Genomic DNA, 16,603 nt, shown 5'->3' with positions numbered 1-16,603 from the left:
CCTGAGGAACCTCCGGTAGAGGAATCTCAAAAGGCACATCTTCACTAGAACTCTCCCCCTGAAGAGGTGGCGAAGAATGGTAAGAAAGGGACTCATGGAAAATAACATCCATACTAACCATGGTACGGCGGGAAGGGGGATGGTAACACTTATAACCTTTCTGGGTCGGAGAATAACCCAAGAAAATACAACGGAGGCCTCGAGGTTCAAGTTTGCCAGGAGATCTAGTATCCCTAGCATAACAGACACAACCAAACACCTTGAGAGGCACAATAAAGGAGGAATTCCCAATTAAAATATCAGAGGGGCTACAAGAGTCAAGAACCCTAGAAGGCAGCCTATTGATGAGATAGGCCGCAGTGAGAACCGCATCCCCCCAATATTGAGATGGGACATTCCTCGCAAACATCAAAGCCCTGGCCATCTCTAACAAGTGGCGATTTTTCCTTTCGGCCACACCATCCTGGGCAGGGGTATCAACACAACTGGTTTGATGAAGGATGCCATGATCTGCTAAATAATTTTGAAATTGGGATTCTATATACTCTGTTCCATTATCACTTCTCAATACTTTGAGAGTAGCCTGGAACTGAGTTTGGACCATTTTATGAAAATGTTGAAAACATGAAAAAACTTGATTTTTGTGTATGCAAAAGATATACCCAATTATGCCTAGAATGACAATCAATGAAAGAGACAAACCAACGATGGCCAGAAATAGACGGTTTACGACTGGGGCCCCAAACATCAGAATGCACCAAATTAAAACAAAAAGAACTCCTTTTATTTGAAATGGGATAATTTGAACGTGTCTGTTTGCCCAGAACACAAGCCTCACAAAAAAAGTCATCCTTAGTACGAAAGGTGACCAAACTAGGAAATAAATGAGCTAAAATTCCTAAAGGGGGGTGACCTAACCTAGAGTACCACTGATAGAGTTCAGAAGAGACCATGGAGTTCTGGTGTAGTGGAGAAGGCAATCGTGGTGGAGAGAAGCGACCGTCATCAAGCAGGTACAGCCCACCGTGCACTTTACCCAATCCAATCGTCTTCCCAGATTCCAGATCCTGAAACACACAATGAGAAGGAAAGAAAGTGACTTTGCAGTTAAGATCACGGGTAATACTACTAATGGAAAGAAGATTAGTAGTAAAATTAGGAATGTGCAAAACAGAAGACAAGGGAAGAGAGGAAGTGCAGTTGATGATTCCTTTTCCAGATATGGAAGAAAGGGAACCATCAGCCACCTTAACCTTGTCTTTCCCAGAAGTGGGAGAATATCTATGAAACAAACCAGAGGAACCGGTCATATGATCTGTAGCTCCAGAATCTATGATCCAAGGATGGGAAGCTACAGAAGCACAATAACCTCCAAAAGGAATACCTGACCGGGCAAAGTGTGAACCTGAAGGAGCAGGAGAACTGGCAGGAGCTGATGTAGTAGAGGCAGCAGTAGCGGAAGACCTTAGCATACGTAGGAGTGCCTGTAGATCATCCTAGGATAGACCAGTGTCAGCAGCAGGGGCTGCAGTAACAGTCTCAGTCTGATGGGCCTTGGTCTTGGCAGCCCTTTTTTCTTCAAAGTCAGCCGGTTTCCCATGAAGTTTCCAGCACTTCTCTTTGGTGTGATAGGGTTTGTGACAGTGCTCACAAACAACAGTAGTAGAATCACCAAGAGAAGTAGTTCCACTAGGTGCAGGAGTGGCAGGGGCAGCAGCCTTGAGAGCTGATCTGTCAGTAATAGGAGGGTGCAACATGGCAGCCCTACGGTTCTCCTCAGAGGACACCAAGGCATAAGATTATTCAAGTGTGGGCAAAGGCTTATGGCCCAACACTTGAACACGAATCTGATCATACTCCACATTTAAGCCAGCCAAAAAATCATATACTCTGATCTTGTCCACGTGCTTCTTATAGGAAGCAATATTAGCCACTGTAGTAGGGTGGAAGTCAGAAAAGTGGTCCAACTGTTGCCACAGACTGCGGAGAGTAGCATAGTATTTCGAAACTGAAAGGTCTCCCTGAGTGGTGTGAAGGACCTTCTTCCGAATTTCATATACTTGGGCATCAATGCCAAGCTGCCCATAGTTTCCTTGCACGCAGCCCAAATCTGGGAGGCAGTGTCCAGAAGAAGAAAGTTATGCTGTAAATCTGAAGTCATAGACCCTATCAGATAAGACATAAGAACACCATTATTGGCAAGCCACTTTTCCTGAGCAGGTCCTTGTTCAGTGGGCATAACACAAGCGTCATTAATGTGGCTGGTGAGACCACAGCCTGCAATGGCAAAGGAGGCAGATCTGGACCATAGGAGATAATTCGAGCCATCAAGTTTAATAGGATTTGGTGGGAAGCTGTGGTAGTCTGTCTTGCTGTGACTCTCATTAAGTGGCTGATCTGAAGTAGCTGAAGAATTGATCGAATCACCCATACTGGCAGCAAAGAAGTCCAATATACACTTCAAATTAAGGGCTGAATCACCTCTCCAAAAAACAGAACCAGCAGCACAGGAAGAGCCCTATATCGATATTGTCAGGGTTTTGGAAAAAACCCTGAATTGTGGAAATCGATAAAGGGAAAAGAGAGGGGCAAAAACTGCAGATAAATGGCTGCAACTGAAGTCGATTGACACTGTAAACTGGAGAAAATAACCTGCAGAAAATCAGGTCCAATAGGCAGCAGTAACCCTAAGATCGATAGGTGTCAGGGTTTTGAAAAAATCCCTGTAATGGTGGAATCGATCTTAGGGAAGTCTTCAAATCTGTAGGATAAGAACTGAACCAATAAAAAAATCCTGCAGCAGGTTGTGGTCTTCAAAGATAGGAGGTGATTCTTCTGTTGTAGAAGCAATCTCCAAAAGAAGGCTGAAGAACCAAAATCGCAGGCAATTCTGGTTTGTTCCTATCGAGCAGCAGAATTATGAAGCATAAATGAGGTAATGGGGCAGCAACTGGATCGCATGATCACCTCATCAGTGCTGCCCTATATGGGGATGGAGAACAAGGGAGAAAGAGAGAAAGAAAGAGAAGGGAAAGAGACCGAGAGAAAGTGAGAGGAAGGAGATAGAGAGAGAGAGGGAGAAAAGGACTGAGATCGAAGGTTATTGGTCCCTAATTCGAAATCTGCTCTGATACCATGTAGAGAGATTTAAAATTAGGGAAAGGCTTGGATGATTTGAGTCACCCCAAGCACCTTTTTATTTATAAGAGTAATAAAAGAATAAACATATGTACATGAGCAATGTAGGACTAAACCACATACAAACAACTAAATAAATAAAGAGGAAAAAAGTCCAGAATACCCCCCACGGTATTCTAGCCCATATCTAACATAGAATCATGCTTTTATGGGAATATTCCTTTCTTTCTTGAAGAGAGGCATTCAAAATCTGGATGTCATTAGTGTTTGATTGAATATATGGTTCCAATTCTTGGACGTTACTGTACTAAGCCCAAAAAAAAAAACTCAAAATTCTATCTAGAGACATCAGATCTTGTTCAACTATAGACACCCATGGGATAGCTTAGACTGAAAACTTAGTTTAGTTCAGCAACTGGAAGTGAAAATAAGTTTAATAGGGGCTTCTAAATAGTGTTGAATCATGAATGTTGAAATGGGATCTGTTTAGCAAAACCCATTTAGTATGGATAAGGCTTTGGTGAGTCAAGTACTAATCTCCACATTTGTACATTTACGGAAACTATGTTGATATTTTTCTAATTTCTTTATTGGATATTAGCATTCTATTTAGTGTTATCAAAAAAGGGTACTGTCCATGTTGAGAAACATGTCTTTGCTTTCTCTATTCAGTAGCTTCTATTGTCAGATGCGAAGATAAATGTATCTACTATAATTACTACATCCAGCTTTTCTTTTGCAGCAGAATCACGTTATTGCTGCAGCAGCTTCTGGTGTTGCCGCTGAAGGATTGTCACCGAAAGATGCTAACTCAGAAGCAGAGAATGCAGCTCGGCTTTCTGTCGCTTTGGCAGAGAATGCAATAGTTATTCTAATGCTTGTTGAAGATCATTTACGGTTGCAAAGTCAGCTATTCATTTCTTCGTGCTCTGTCAATACTCCCATATCACCCAGTTCATCTGCTTTGACCATTGGTAGCCACTCAAATTCATTAGCTGAAACTGCTGGAGAATTTTCTGAAGTTCTAGGAACTTGGAGATCTTTATCTAGCAACTCTGGTGGACTCTCTCTTGATGTATGATCTATTCTAAGCATTTTCTTATGATAGTGATTTGCCTTGTGTTATTTTTGGCTTTCCTTGTGGTACTGCCTTCTTGAACCCACTTCTTAATGCTGCCAATGTTAATAATCATCCATCACTAGATCCATTGATAGAATATAAGAATGATGTGTTCTAGGGTTGATAAGATAGGTTAATGGAACACAATGCCCACAGGAAAGAAACACATCAATCCAAACAATACACAATATGTCAGAATAGAGAAAATTAAATAAAAAAAGATCCAATGGTCGGATGGGGCTGATATTTGGATCGGATGGCCCTCTTACTATGATAGTAAGCCCCTCCGAAGATCAAGGGTTGGATCTTCTGTAATGAAGTATGACAGAAATTGGAAACTGACGGCTGACAGAAATTAGTAACTAAAATGAAAACTGAAATAACTCCAAAACAGTAGGTCAGATGACCATCAAATTAGAGACACATGGATTACTAACAAGGACGAACAGAATACTAAAAGAAGGGATCAATTCAAGGGCTGGATTGACAGAATGGCAGTGTAATTCTCTGCAGCCACATTTAGCAACTTAACAGAAGCAATGGAAACAGACCTGCAAAACAGTAGTTAACAGTGACATTCGATTGCTAAGACTGTAGGAGAAAGAGAATATGTTCTCAAAAAAATCACAACAATCAACCAACAAGAGATAGGGTTCTTGGAATATCCCCCCAAAAGTTAGGATTTTGCAAGAATGAACAAAATCTGATTCGTCAATCGTCACACCAAAAGAATATGATCAGTCTGCAAAACAGTAATGATATTATTGACTTACCAGAGAAGGATAAACAACAGCAAAAAAAAAAAGAAAAAACGTAGAGAAGCAAACCCTTATTGGCATAGAGAGAAATCTCCTACGTAAGGAAGAAAACAACAAACCCTAGCGCAGGAGAAGAGCATCTTCAAGTAGACTATTTTCTTCATAAAGTGCAGACCATCATCACTCGTCCAGTAATCACAGTAACAGTTATGATGAAACCCTAGTTGTGCAAGTTCAAAAAACTAGGGTTCTACCAGACAAAAACAGCATAGGTGGCTGTACACCAACAGATAGGGGAAAAAATCCTAACAACAGTCAAAACAAGGATGAAGGGAACCTCAAGTATTGAAATCAATGCTCTGATACTGTCCCCCGGAATTTGAAAATTTAAGTGTCTTCGCATTTATTTCTGCCCAGGGGTGTTTTTTTGTAATTTTACACCTCAAGGGCAATTTCGTAAATTTAGTACTATCCTTTCTTGATGCCTTTATGAGTAGAACCTTCTTAGTTGTATTCTTGAATAGCTTGTATTAAATTTTGTATGAATGTGAATGGTCCTCTGAATTCACAAATTCTCAAGGCTTGTATATTGCTGGTCAAAATTGGTGCCATCATAATCCCTGCTATTTTAGTTGTTCTTGTTCGTATCTGTTTACTGCTGTTTTTTTTTTCCTTTATGAGTACTATTTTTATTAAACACTCCCCCCACCCAAAAAAAAAATTTCACTTGAAGTCATCTATACTTCAGCACTAAGCTTTCATCCAAGAAAGTGGATTTTTACTTAATTCTTGTTTGAAATCCAGATTTTCATTTTATATATATATATATATATATATAATATTTATTGACTGTTCTGTTGATTCTTTCCTTTTGTTTTTCTAATCAGGTTCTTGCTTCTATGGCTGATGCAAATGGTCAAATTTCTGCAGCATTGATGGAACGTCTCACTGCTGCTGCTGCAGCTGAACCCTATGAATCTGTTCGATGTGCTTTTGTGTCATATGGGAGCTGTGCCTTGGATATAGCTGAAGGTTGGAATTATAGAAGCCGATTGTGGTATGGAGTTGACCTATCCTCAAAAAGCAGAGTCTTCGGTAGTGGTGGTGGCAGTGGTTGGCAATCTTGGAGTGCTGCCTTGGAAAAGGATGCTAATGGAAAATGGATTGAGCTTGCTCTTATAAAGAAATCAGTCACCATGCTCCAAGCATTGCTGTTAGATGAATCTGGACTTGGTGGAGGTCTCGGTATCAGGGGAGGATCTGGCACTGGAATGGGAGGGATGACAGCCCTTTACCAGTTGTTGGACAGTGATCAGCCATTTTTATGCATGCTCCGGATGGTACTTGTTTCAATGCGGGAGGAAGATAATGGGGACGATGGTATGCTCATAAGAAATTTAAGCATTAGGGATGACATATCAGAAGGTTTAAATTGGCAAGCAGGCAATGTGTTGCTGTCTGATAACAATAGTCGTATGCCAACAAGGAAACCGCGATCAGCATTATTGTGGAGGTAATTCTGTCATTCATTGGACGCATTATTAAGGGATTTATGTTTTTCTTTTAAGGTTCATTTCAAATCTATGGATCAGATTTCATTCACAGGCTTTATGAAATCTGACATACCAAAACTGTTGCCTACCAATGGAATTACTCAGTCAACATGTAACCCACCCACACCTCCCCCCCCCCCCCCCCTAAAAAAAAAAAAAAAAAAAAAAAAAGAAGAAATTACTCATTCAAGTGGCCCTAAATTTATCCTAGTAGATGTTGCATAACATCTTTAACAGCATGATAATATTATGCAATTCGTGTTCTCTACAGGTATAGTGGTATTCCATCCTGATGCATCATCTGAACACCAAGGTTCAAGGTCTTGGTATCTCAGCTGGTTTCGGTCATCCAAAAAACCGAGTTGTCTTGGTAACTCAGCGAGATCTCGGCCGAGTTGGTGCCTTTTTTATGTCAAATTTTGGCCCTTTATTTCGGTGGCCATATGGGATCATTAGATCATGAAACTTTCAAGGCAGCCTATTTTGGGCCCTATAAACATAGTGGAACCCTTAGTTTTCTAAAAATCACACCCAAAATGGTAGTTTGACTTAGAAACCTAGGTTGGTAGTGCATGTTGTGCATATATATACTGATATGATCTGTTCCACACAATCTTTAGTATTAGAACAGATACAATTCAAGTAGAATAACTTAAATAAGCAATATGAATGAAAAGACATCAAATTATGAACCATTTCATAAATCATACATCTATTAGTGTTTGTTAAATAGAGTCAAATATGTTTGAATCAGCATTTAACAATACAAGCCAACAACTGCCAAGTACAAAGTCACCCCTATCCCTATATGCTCAACCTAATATTGACTGAGTGCCGGGCCTTTAAGTTCACATCTCCTCCAAATGTTGTTCTTGAGCATCAAATCCAAGTGTTCTTATTGGTTAGATTTGGAGCTGTTTTCTTCACAAACTGGCGAAACCAGTCGAGTTTTTTTTTGGGTGAATAAAGAATTCATTACCAAAGAGAAGAAGGACTACAAAAGCCCCCGAAGAGGGAGGGAAAAAAAGTGCAACAGCACAAGCAAACCCAAACTCAAACAGGAGAGGTTGGAGGTTGGAAGGAAGAGGGGGGGTGGAGACCCCAGGAAGCAACAATATGTCTGTTCCTTGGGGTATCATTACAACAAGTGGCAGAAGTAAAGAGCTTGGCTTTGATGTCAAAGGAGATGGAGTCCCAAATCTGACGAAGAGGTCTTGAGTTGGAGGTCCATTTTCTAATATTTCTCTCCATCTAGATATCATTGATGGTAGCACAAAAGGTGATGAGGGTCTCAAGATATACAAAGGAAGAGAAGGCAGAAGTGACATCAGCAGCCACATCAGCATATCATGCCATTTCAGCATCCATCAGCAGAATGATCTTTGATTTAATTCTATTTTTATTTTCCTTTATTTTTCTTTTTTTTTTCTTTTTTAATTCATGTGTTGCTAAGTTATTTTGAATTTTAAACTAGGCAGTTTTTTTTTCTGTTTTTATTTGGAAGTTACAAGTCTGGTTAATTGTAACTTCCCCCCCCCCCCCTTTTCCCCTCCACCCTTTCCCCTCCACGGTTGTGGGATTACTGTCCAAATCAGAGAATATGATGTAGGGGTGTCATGACCCAAACCGGATAAAAGTAGGGGTCCGGCCCTCGCAGGCACCGATCAAACGATTGCTAAAACAAATATTATTCTTCATAATAAACTATCATTAACCAAATCTCAAACATAAATTATTTTCCATCATAGTCAGAACCATAAGAATCCTACTGGTGGCATCTAATGTTATTCAAAGTCATAAGAAATTAAAATCCCAAATATCAGAGTTTACAAAGCAGAAATTCCCTTATACATCCATCTAAAAGTAAATTAAACCAGCAAGAACTGAAATCACATCCTCATGTCACCCTTGAGCACTCTACCATGATCACCTCCGTGTCAATCCTTTGTAGTGTCATAAAACAGGGGTGAGCTAAACAACTCAGTAGAATAAATTATAGTAAGAGCACAACACAACACAACCTAACAAATGTTCACACATGTCAGACAATTGTTTCCAGTATTTCCAAATTAGCATTTCTCATTAAAATCCTTTCCATTATGACACCCTTTATAACTCTAGTTTGCACTGAGGGAAATAGACTGCCACCGCCCATCTCTCAAGGGAAACACAGCCCCACCATAATCACTCTCTTTCGTCACCCACTCTATGACTACAAGTACACTACTGACAACTCTCCTACGTACAGTGGGTACAATTCCGTGGCCAAAGGAACACAACTCCTCTGGTGGCTATGACTCTCCACCGACATGGTGCAGCCTATGAACCCTCAAATTCTCCTTCCAATTAGAATCTCCACACTCTAGGTTCAAATCCTTAGATATCCCCAACAATTTCAGATTTCAGAAATACCACAAGAAAATTTCAAGGACACTTAATTCAGCAATAATCATCTCAGTAATTCATAAATTTTCAGTAATATAATACTAACTTCAACAATGATAGATTCCAGCAAATGCATCTTAGCAGTATACAGTAATTAACCTTTAATTAATACTTTCATCTATACTATATTACAGCATATGCATTTCAGCAGTGCATGGTATTACATGGTATATGGCAGTAAACTAATACTCTCAACTGTATCATTGCATACATGTTAAATAGTTTAAAAATCTGTACATTATTATATTTCAGAATATTTAGGCGTGTATATGTCACAGCAACAAGAGATTTCAGGAATAAAGCTGAGGAATCTTATGGTATGTATGGTAACCCTTCAAAGAATGGATTCTGGTGTTTTTTCTGATTCTAGAGGCAGAATTGAAACAGATTATGTATGGGTTGTCCGGTCCATTCTTGTGATTTTTTGAAACAGACCGGGTGATAAAATAGATTCTGGCAAGCTTTTGAGAAACACCAAAATGGTGTTTCTCACATTTTAGAATTAATTCTATTAAATTTTCGGTGAAAACACATGGACTTAAGTGAATCAAGGGCATTGATGGAATTTACCATCAAAACATAACAAAACGTAAAATCTAGCCCATCTTCTCAACTCGACCTCTGCAACTCCTAAGTTTTTTTTTCAGGTTTTTTGGTTCCAAGTTACTGTTCTTTAATGGCTTCGAACTCCTTGTCACGTTCTCGTCCAGCTTGCTTCTTTGAGCGAGCCCTCTCACGCGCCTTGCTCTCTTCTTCCAGTTCTCTCTCGCAGTTGCGCCGCTCCGAATCTCGTTCTCGTTCTCGCGGTCACGATCTCGGTCACGGTCACTTACTGAGGCCATGTAGCATTCTCTTTCATGTGAAAGTGATGCGAGAGAGAGAAGGGATAAAGCTAAGGTGTAGGAGAGGGATAAACCGGAAAAAAAAACAGAGAAGGCGAGCGAGGAGATTCATTACTAACCCCAAAAACAAAACAAAACAAATTGAATTGTCGAGAGAAGGAAGGGGAAGAAATGGCATTGGGGACGTTGAACCTGAATATCCACCATGATCATCATCATCGTCATCGTACAAATGTACAATATTGATATTACAATACCCTATTACCGTCATCCCCTCTACTACCTCTGTGGGCTTCGACTTGAATCGCTGCTACTCTGGTAATTACGTCAGTTTTAGCAGCGGCGGCAGCTATAGGGCTCTGATAGCAGTAACAGGAGGAGGAAGAATAGGAAGAAGAAAGAGGTCAAGTCTGAAGTCCTTGAAGAGAAGTTGTCCAACTCGTGAGTTTCGGTCCCCATCGATTTCTGCAACACTTCCCCCTCTTGATCTAACCGAGGATAACGTCCGACAAAGGATTCCTGTGAGGATTCCTCCTCTTGGTAATTACTTGAAGAAGAGGATTCCCGTGAGTTCAACTCTCTCTCTCTCCCCAAAAATCGAAATCCAGTCTAATGTATCCCTAAATTAAATTTTATGTTATGAGAAAAACAAAATCGATTCTAGAATCAGGTTTACCATACAGTATTTGTTGGTACAGAATTACTCCAAAAATCTAGAAATAGAAAAAATCGATTCTGACTCGGAATCAATTTTTTGAATCAGAATGGTTGCCATACATACCCTTAGTGATTGGTCTCTAGAAGCCTAAAGGTTAGGTTCAGAAACTCAGTTGGAAGAAAAACATAATCACAGATCACAGTGATGGTTTAGAAACCAGATTAGGAAGAATTTCATTAAAATCAAATCAGCAACTCTGTTAGGCCTCAAACTTTGGTCAAAAGTATGTTTATTAGGGAAAAAAATAGGATACTAAATCTCAGGTTGATACAATGGTCGGATTCTAAGATGTGGGAGATTCCTACTGAAGATGGGGTTATCAAAAATGGAGTAACAGATCTGAAACTCGATCTCAAAAAAAATACAGTGAGGATCAAATGTATTTGAACAACCAAATATGCAGGAATATTAGTAATAGAAGTCCAAGAGCAATGATAAAAAAATATCAGAGATTACAAGTCAGAAACTCAGAATTTTAGACTTCAAAATATATATGCATATATATATGTCACAGCAACACATGCAAATATACTAAATTAAAACCCTCTATTGTACACATATTCCTGTTAGGTTTTAGAGTAGATGAAGAAGGAAGAAAAAGGCTCCAAGAGAGCTAAGAGTTCAAACACGATTTGGGGAAAATCTGTTATGTCTCTAAACTAGAGACAAACAAAGCTTATATTGAAAAGAATGTAAAATTACACACAGGCCCTTAGCCTTATTAAAATGACACATAGAATACATAAAAGAGGGGTTATGTACATATATACCCCTGATAACACTATTCTTAACACTCCCCCTCAAGTTGGGTGGTATATGTCATACATACCCAGCTTGTCTAACATAAAACTAAAGTGATGAGAGTTAAGTCCTTTGGTGAAGATCTCTGCCACTTGTTCATTTGTCTCCACAAAAGGAGTACAAATAGTCTTAGACTCTATCTTCTCCTTGATAAAGTGTCTGTCAACCTCAACATGCTTGGTCCAGTCATGTTGAACCGGATTATGAGCAATACTTATGGCTGCCTTGTTATCACAGTATAAACTCTTAGGTTCAGTCGTCTCAAACCCCAATTCTTGAACAAGTTTCTTCAACCACAAGATTTCACACACACTATGAGCCATGGCTCTAAACTCTGCTTCAGCACTTGACCTAGCTACCACAGGTTGCTTCTTACTTCTCCAGGTGACTAAGTTTCCCCCAATAAAAGTGCATTATCCGGAGGTGGACCTTCTATCAGAAATAGACCCGGCCCAATCAGCATTTGTATATACTTCAATTCTCAAGTGACCATTCCTGGAGAAGAGAAGGCCCTTTCCAGGGCATGACTTCAAATACCTGAGGATCCTGTAGACTGCATCAAGATGTCCCATCTTAGGTGCATGCATAAACTGACTCACCACTCCAACAGCGTAGGTTATGTCAGGTCTGGTGAGGGAAAGATAGATTAGCTTGCTTACTAATCTCTGATATTTTTCAGCATCCACAAGAGGTTCACCACAATCTTCCTCTAGTTTGTGGTTTTGCTCAATAGGGGAGGAGATTGGTTTGCATCCTAAGTAGCCTGTCTCTGTAAGTAGATCAAGAACAAACTTCCTTTGGCAAACATTGATCCCTTGCTTGGATCTTGAAACTTCAATCCCCAGAAAATACTTCAATGGACCGAGATCTTTGATCTCAAACTGCTGAGCCAAATAAAGCTTAAGCTTTGAGATTTCAGCTTCACTGTTTCCCGTGACCACAATGTCATCAACATAAACAATGAGAGCTGTAATAGTGCTGCCCTTTCTTTGTATAAATATTGTGTGATCAGCTTGACTTTGAGTATATCCATTTTGTAGGAGGACTTGTCTAAATCTCTCAAACTAGGCCTTAGGAGACTGTTTGAGTCCATAAAGAGCCTTCCTAAGACGACACACTTTCCCATTGTCACCAGTATGCTTGAACCCAGGAGGAGGATGCATATATACCTCTTCTTCTAGATCACCATGTAGGAATGCATTCTTCACATCAAGCTGGTACAATGGTCAATCAAGATTTGCAGCCATTGAGAGAAGTACACGGATGGAGTTGTGCTTGGCCACTGGAGCAAAGGTTTCCTAATAGTCAATGCCATACACCTGTGTATAAGCCTTGGCGACAAGTCTTGCCTTATACCTCTCCACAGTACCATCAGACTTGAACTTGACTGTGAATACCCATCTGCATCCAACAAGGATTCTCCCTTTAGGGAGTTCAATAAGGTCCCAAGTGTGATTCTTCTCAAGAGCCAACATCTCTATGTTCATTGCTTCTCTCCATTTTAGATCTACCATAGCCTCTGCTACATTCTTGGTAATAGATATGGATGAGATAGCTACAGTGAAGGCTATACCTATAAGGGAGATAGAATCATAGGAAACAAACTTGGCAATGGGATTAATACATGCCCGAGTTCCCTTACGGTGACCAATAGGAAGATCTAAGTCTGAGGGTGCAGAAGTGGAGGGAGGTATACCTGTCTCGATGGGTGGAGGCTCAGGATGAGAAGACGAAGAAGGATTTTGGCAGGCCTTCTTTATAGGAAGCCATGAAGAAGGATTTCTCCTGTCCTTCGTATACACCAGTAGCTCCCCGTGTTCTCTGTTCACCTGTGCACTAGGAGGCTCCCCCTCAACAACAGTATCCACAGAATTTTTCTTTCCCTTGTCAATCTGAAAAGGGGAAATAGGGACAAGAGAGGAGAAAGGAAATGAAACAAACTCAGGAACCTCTTCACCCTCACCACCACCACCAAGAGATGAACACTCCCCCTGAAGAGGTGACTGAAAATACGGTATGGTTTCAAAGAAATGGACATCTTTGGAGAGAAGCCACCGACGAGTAGGGAGATGATAGCATTTATACCCTTTGGAGGTGGAGGAATACCCAAGAAAGATGCACTTTAGAGCCTTAGGATCCAATTTAGTGCGGGCAGATTTGCTAATATGTACATAGCACATACAACCAAACACCTTTGGTGGAAGAGAGAAAGAAGAAGAACGTGAGGGTAAGACATCAAGAGGAACTTTGAAGTTCAAGACACTAGACGGCATATGATTAATAAGAAAGACAGCAGTTAGGAGGGCATCAGACCAAAAAGTTTTGGGAACATGCATGGTAAACCAAAGGGATCTAGCCACTTCAAGGAGATGGCGATTTTTTCTTTCCGCCACCCCATTTTGTTGTGGGGTATCGACACAGGCCACCTGATGAATAATGCCATGGTCAGAAAAAAAGGTTTCCAAGCCACTATACATATACTCCCCACCTTTGTCAGAACGGACAATTTGGATCCGAGTTTGAAATTGGGTATACACTAACTCATAAAAAATTTTAAATGCAACGTAGACATCACTTTTGTGTTTCAACAGGTAAACCCAAGTAACCCGAGAATAGTCATCAATGAAAGAAACAAAGTAGCGGAAGCCACGCAAAGAGGTAACAGGGGAAGGCCCCCAAACATCAGTATGGATAAGATGAAAAGGTGAAGTCGATCTATTACCATTAGATGCATAAACTGTTTTACAGCTTTTGGCAAATAGACAAGGTTCACAATGAAAAACATGAGTGACAGGAAATGAAGTAAATAAATGAGGTAATAGTTTCCTCATAACAGAAAAGGAAGGGTGCCCCAAACGACGATGCCAAAGCAAAATATCCTCCTGAGAACGTCCGCCTTCTTGCCCACAAACATAGGATTGAGCTTGCACAACAGGGGAAGCACCAGTCTCCAAAACATATAAGCCATTAGTCTCACGACCACTGCCAATCACCTTCCTCGTCACCAAATCCTGAAAAGACAATGGGTAGGGAAGAAGGTGACAAAGCAGTTTAAAGATTTAGTCAATTGGTTAACTGAAAGAAGGTTAGTGGCAAAGTTGGGAACATGAAAGACAGACTTCAAAGGTAAAGAAGGGGTAACCTTAATATCTCCCTTACCAGAAATGGATGAGAAGGAACCATCAGCAATTTTTACCTTATCTTTCCCAGAGCAAACAGAATAGGAATTATACAGCTGAGACCTACCAGTCATATGATCCGTGGCACCCGAGTCGATGACCCAAGGTGTGGTGCCGGAGGAGGAGGAAGCTTGTAGTGCAGTGGAAGTAGGAGTGGCAGAGGACCCATCCAGGTGGGCAACAACCCGGCGAAATGCAGCAATGTCTTCTTTGGAAAGAGAGGATGAATCAGCTTCAATGACCCCAACATGAGCCTTAGGCCCCTTCTTCCGCTGTCCCTTCAGTCCCCCAGAGGAACCAGGAGGGGGCTTCCCATGGAGATCCCAACAAAAATCCTTTGTATGCCCAGATTTACCACAATGGTCACATAAAAATCGGCCCTTCGTAGATCCCTTAGCAGCCCCCTTATCAGCTCCCTTAGTAGAGTCCTGAGGGGTGGAAGAAACAAGACCAGAACGCTCAACAGTAGGGTTGGGAGTAGTCCCCATGGCGTCCCTACGGGTCTCCTCACTCTGTAGATATCCACACACCTCCTCCAGTGAGAATATGTAGGATCCTTGATAGAAGTTAGAGCAGCAAGTGCTTACAGCTGAACTGAACCAAGAAAGGAAGAAGAGAAGAAGAGAGGAGAAGAAGAGAGATAAGAGAATCGTGAGTTAGGGAGAGTGATCTCCTAACTCCTAATATGTAGAATCGTGAGTTTACTTTACTAATAACTCTTTTGGAATTACAAATAACTCCCTAAGGAGGTAAAAGATAAAAAGAAAAAGTAAGAAAGAGAAAAATACAACTCTATGACTTATAATAGAAAAATAGACAAATATGCCCCTAACACATAAACTTTAACAAATAGTACATGTATACTAGAACGTTTGCTTATCATACCACATACACATGCACACAGTGAGGTACTCTCACTATAATCCACCTACCTCAGTCCGAAGTTGAGTCAAAACCAGTCCTCTTTGTTCCACGTACACCGGAGAATCTCAACCCTACAATGTAATATGCATACCATTAAATACATAGCCTAAATCCTAAATCAGTCTCCTATTCCCTTAAGAAAATAACCCCCGTCAAGCTCTCCCACATGTCCTAGCATAAAATACTAGTACACAGTCCACTCAAAACAAAAAAATTAATAAATAAATAAATTACTAACCTGGTCTTCTTCTTCTTCTTTCTCCTCCTTGCTCACGAACTCAATAGCCAAGGTTCTCTTTTCTTTCTTTTTCCCCCCTTTTTTCATTCCTTCACTTTATCTCTCTCTCTCTCACACGTCCCCTCCCTCTCTCCTTGTTCTTTTCTTGCCAAATTCCCTCCCCCCTTATCTTTACTTTCCTATTTCTTTTTTACTATTTTTTTTTTCTGATTTCCTTTTTGGCTTTCAATCATAATCTTCCCTTTTCCTCTTTCATTGTTTCCCTCTTATTCTTCTCAATCCAATCTTCAGTTTCTTTTTTTTTATATTATCCAGCTGCTGTCCACGTATGGGGGGTTTATCCCCTCCCTTGCCACGATTTGGCCATGGTAGCTTCCCTCCCCCCCCCCCCCAAAAAAAAAATCTGACTCCTAAAATAAAAAGAAGATATATACCTCCTATGCAGCTAGTGGGACTTGATCCCTACACCTTGTTAAACCCAACTTAGGTTCCAACCACTAGGCTAAACCCCATAGGTGCTTATTAAATATATTAATCTAATTAAATAAGGAGCTAGACTATCATTAAATATTTTAAAATATCATATAAATCATAATACCAACCAAAACAAGGTTACAACAAAGAAGGTTCACTCATAAAAGCATCAAGAAAGGGTAGTAGTATATTGCGAATTTTCCCTTGAGGTATAAAATTATGAAAATACCCTTGGACAGAAATAAATGTGAAGACACTTAAATTTCAAAATTTGGGGCATTACAAGGGGGGGGTCCTAGATTCTTGGTTTCCTACTAGATAGAGTCCCTATTTTCCATATTTGGGGAAACGGTGGAGGGGAAAAGGGAGGAAGTTACAATTACCCAGATTTGTAACTTCTAAATAAAAACAGA

General features: G+C 40.3%; 1 protein-coding gene across 1 annotated transcript in view; it reads left to right on the top strand.

The window, feature by feature from the left end:
- The window catches only part of LOC122667673 (BEACH domain-containing protein C2-like), a 183,658-nt gene that overhangs the window by 70,028 nt on the left and 97,027 nt on the right, over window positions 1-16,603 (top strand). Inside the window, exons 9-10 of the mRNA XM_043864047.1 lie at window positions 3,884-4,213; window positions 5,904-6,529. Coding sequence (XP_043719982.1) covers window positions 3,884-4,213; window positions 5,904-6,529 — 956 coding nt within the window. The remainder of the gene's footprint in view (window positions 1-3,883; window positions 4,214-5,903; window positions 6,530-16,603) is intronic.

Source organism: Telopea speciosissima, chromosome 1 (genome assembly GCF_018873765.1).
Source record: "Telopea speciosissima isolate NSW1024214 ecotype Mountain lineage chromosome 1, Tspe_v1, whole genome shotgun sequence".
Lineage (NCBI taxonomy): Eukaryota > Viridiplantae > Streptophyta > Magnoliopsida > Proteales > Proteaceae > Telopea > Telopea speciosissima.
This window is presented reverse-complemented; position numbering and strand designations above follow the sequence as displayed.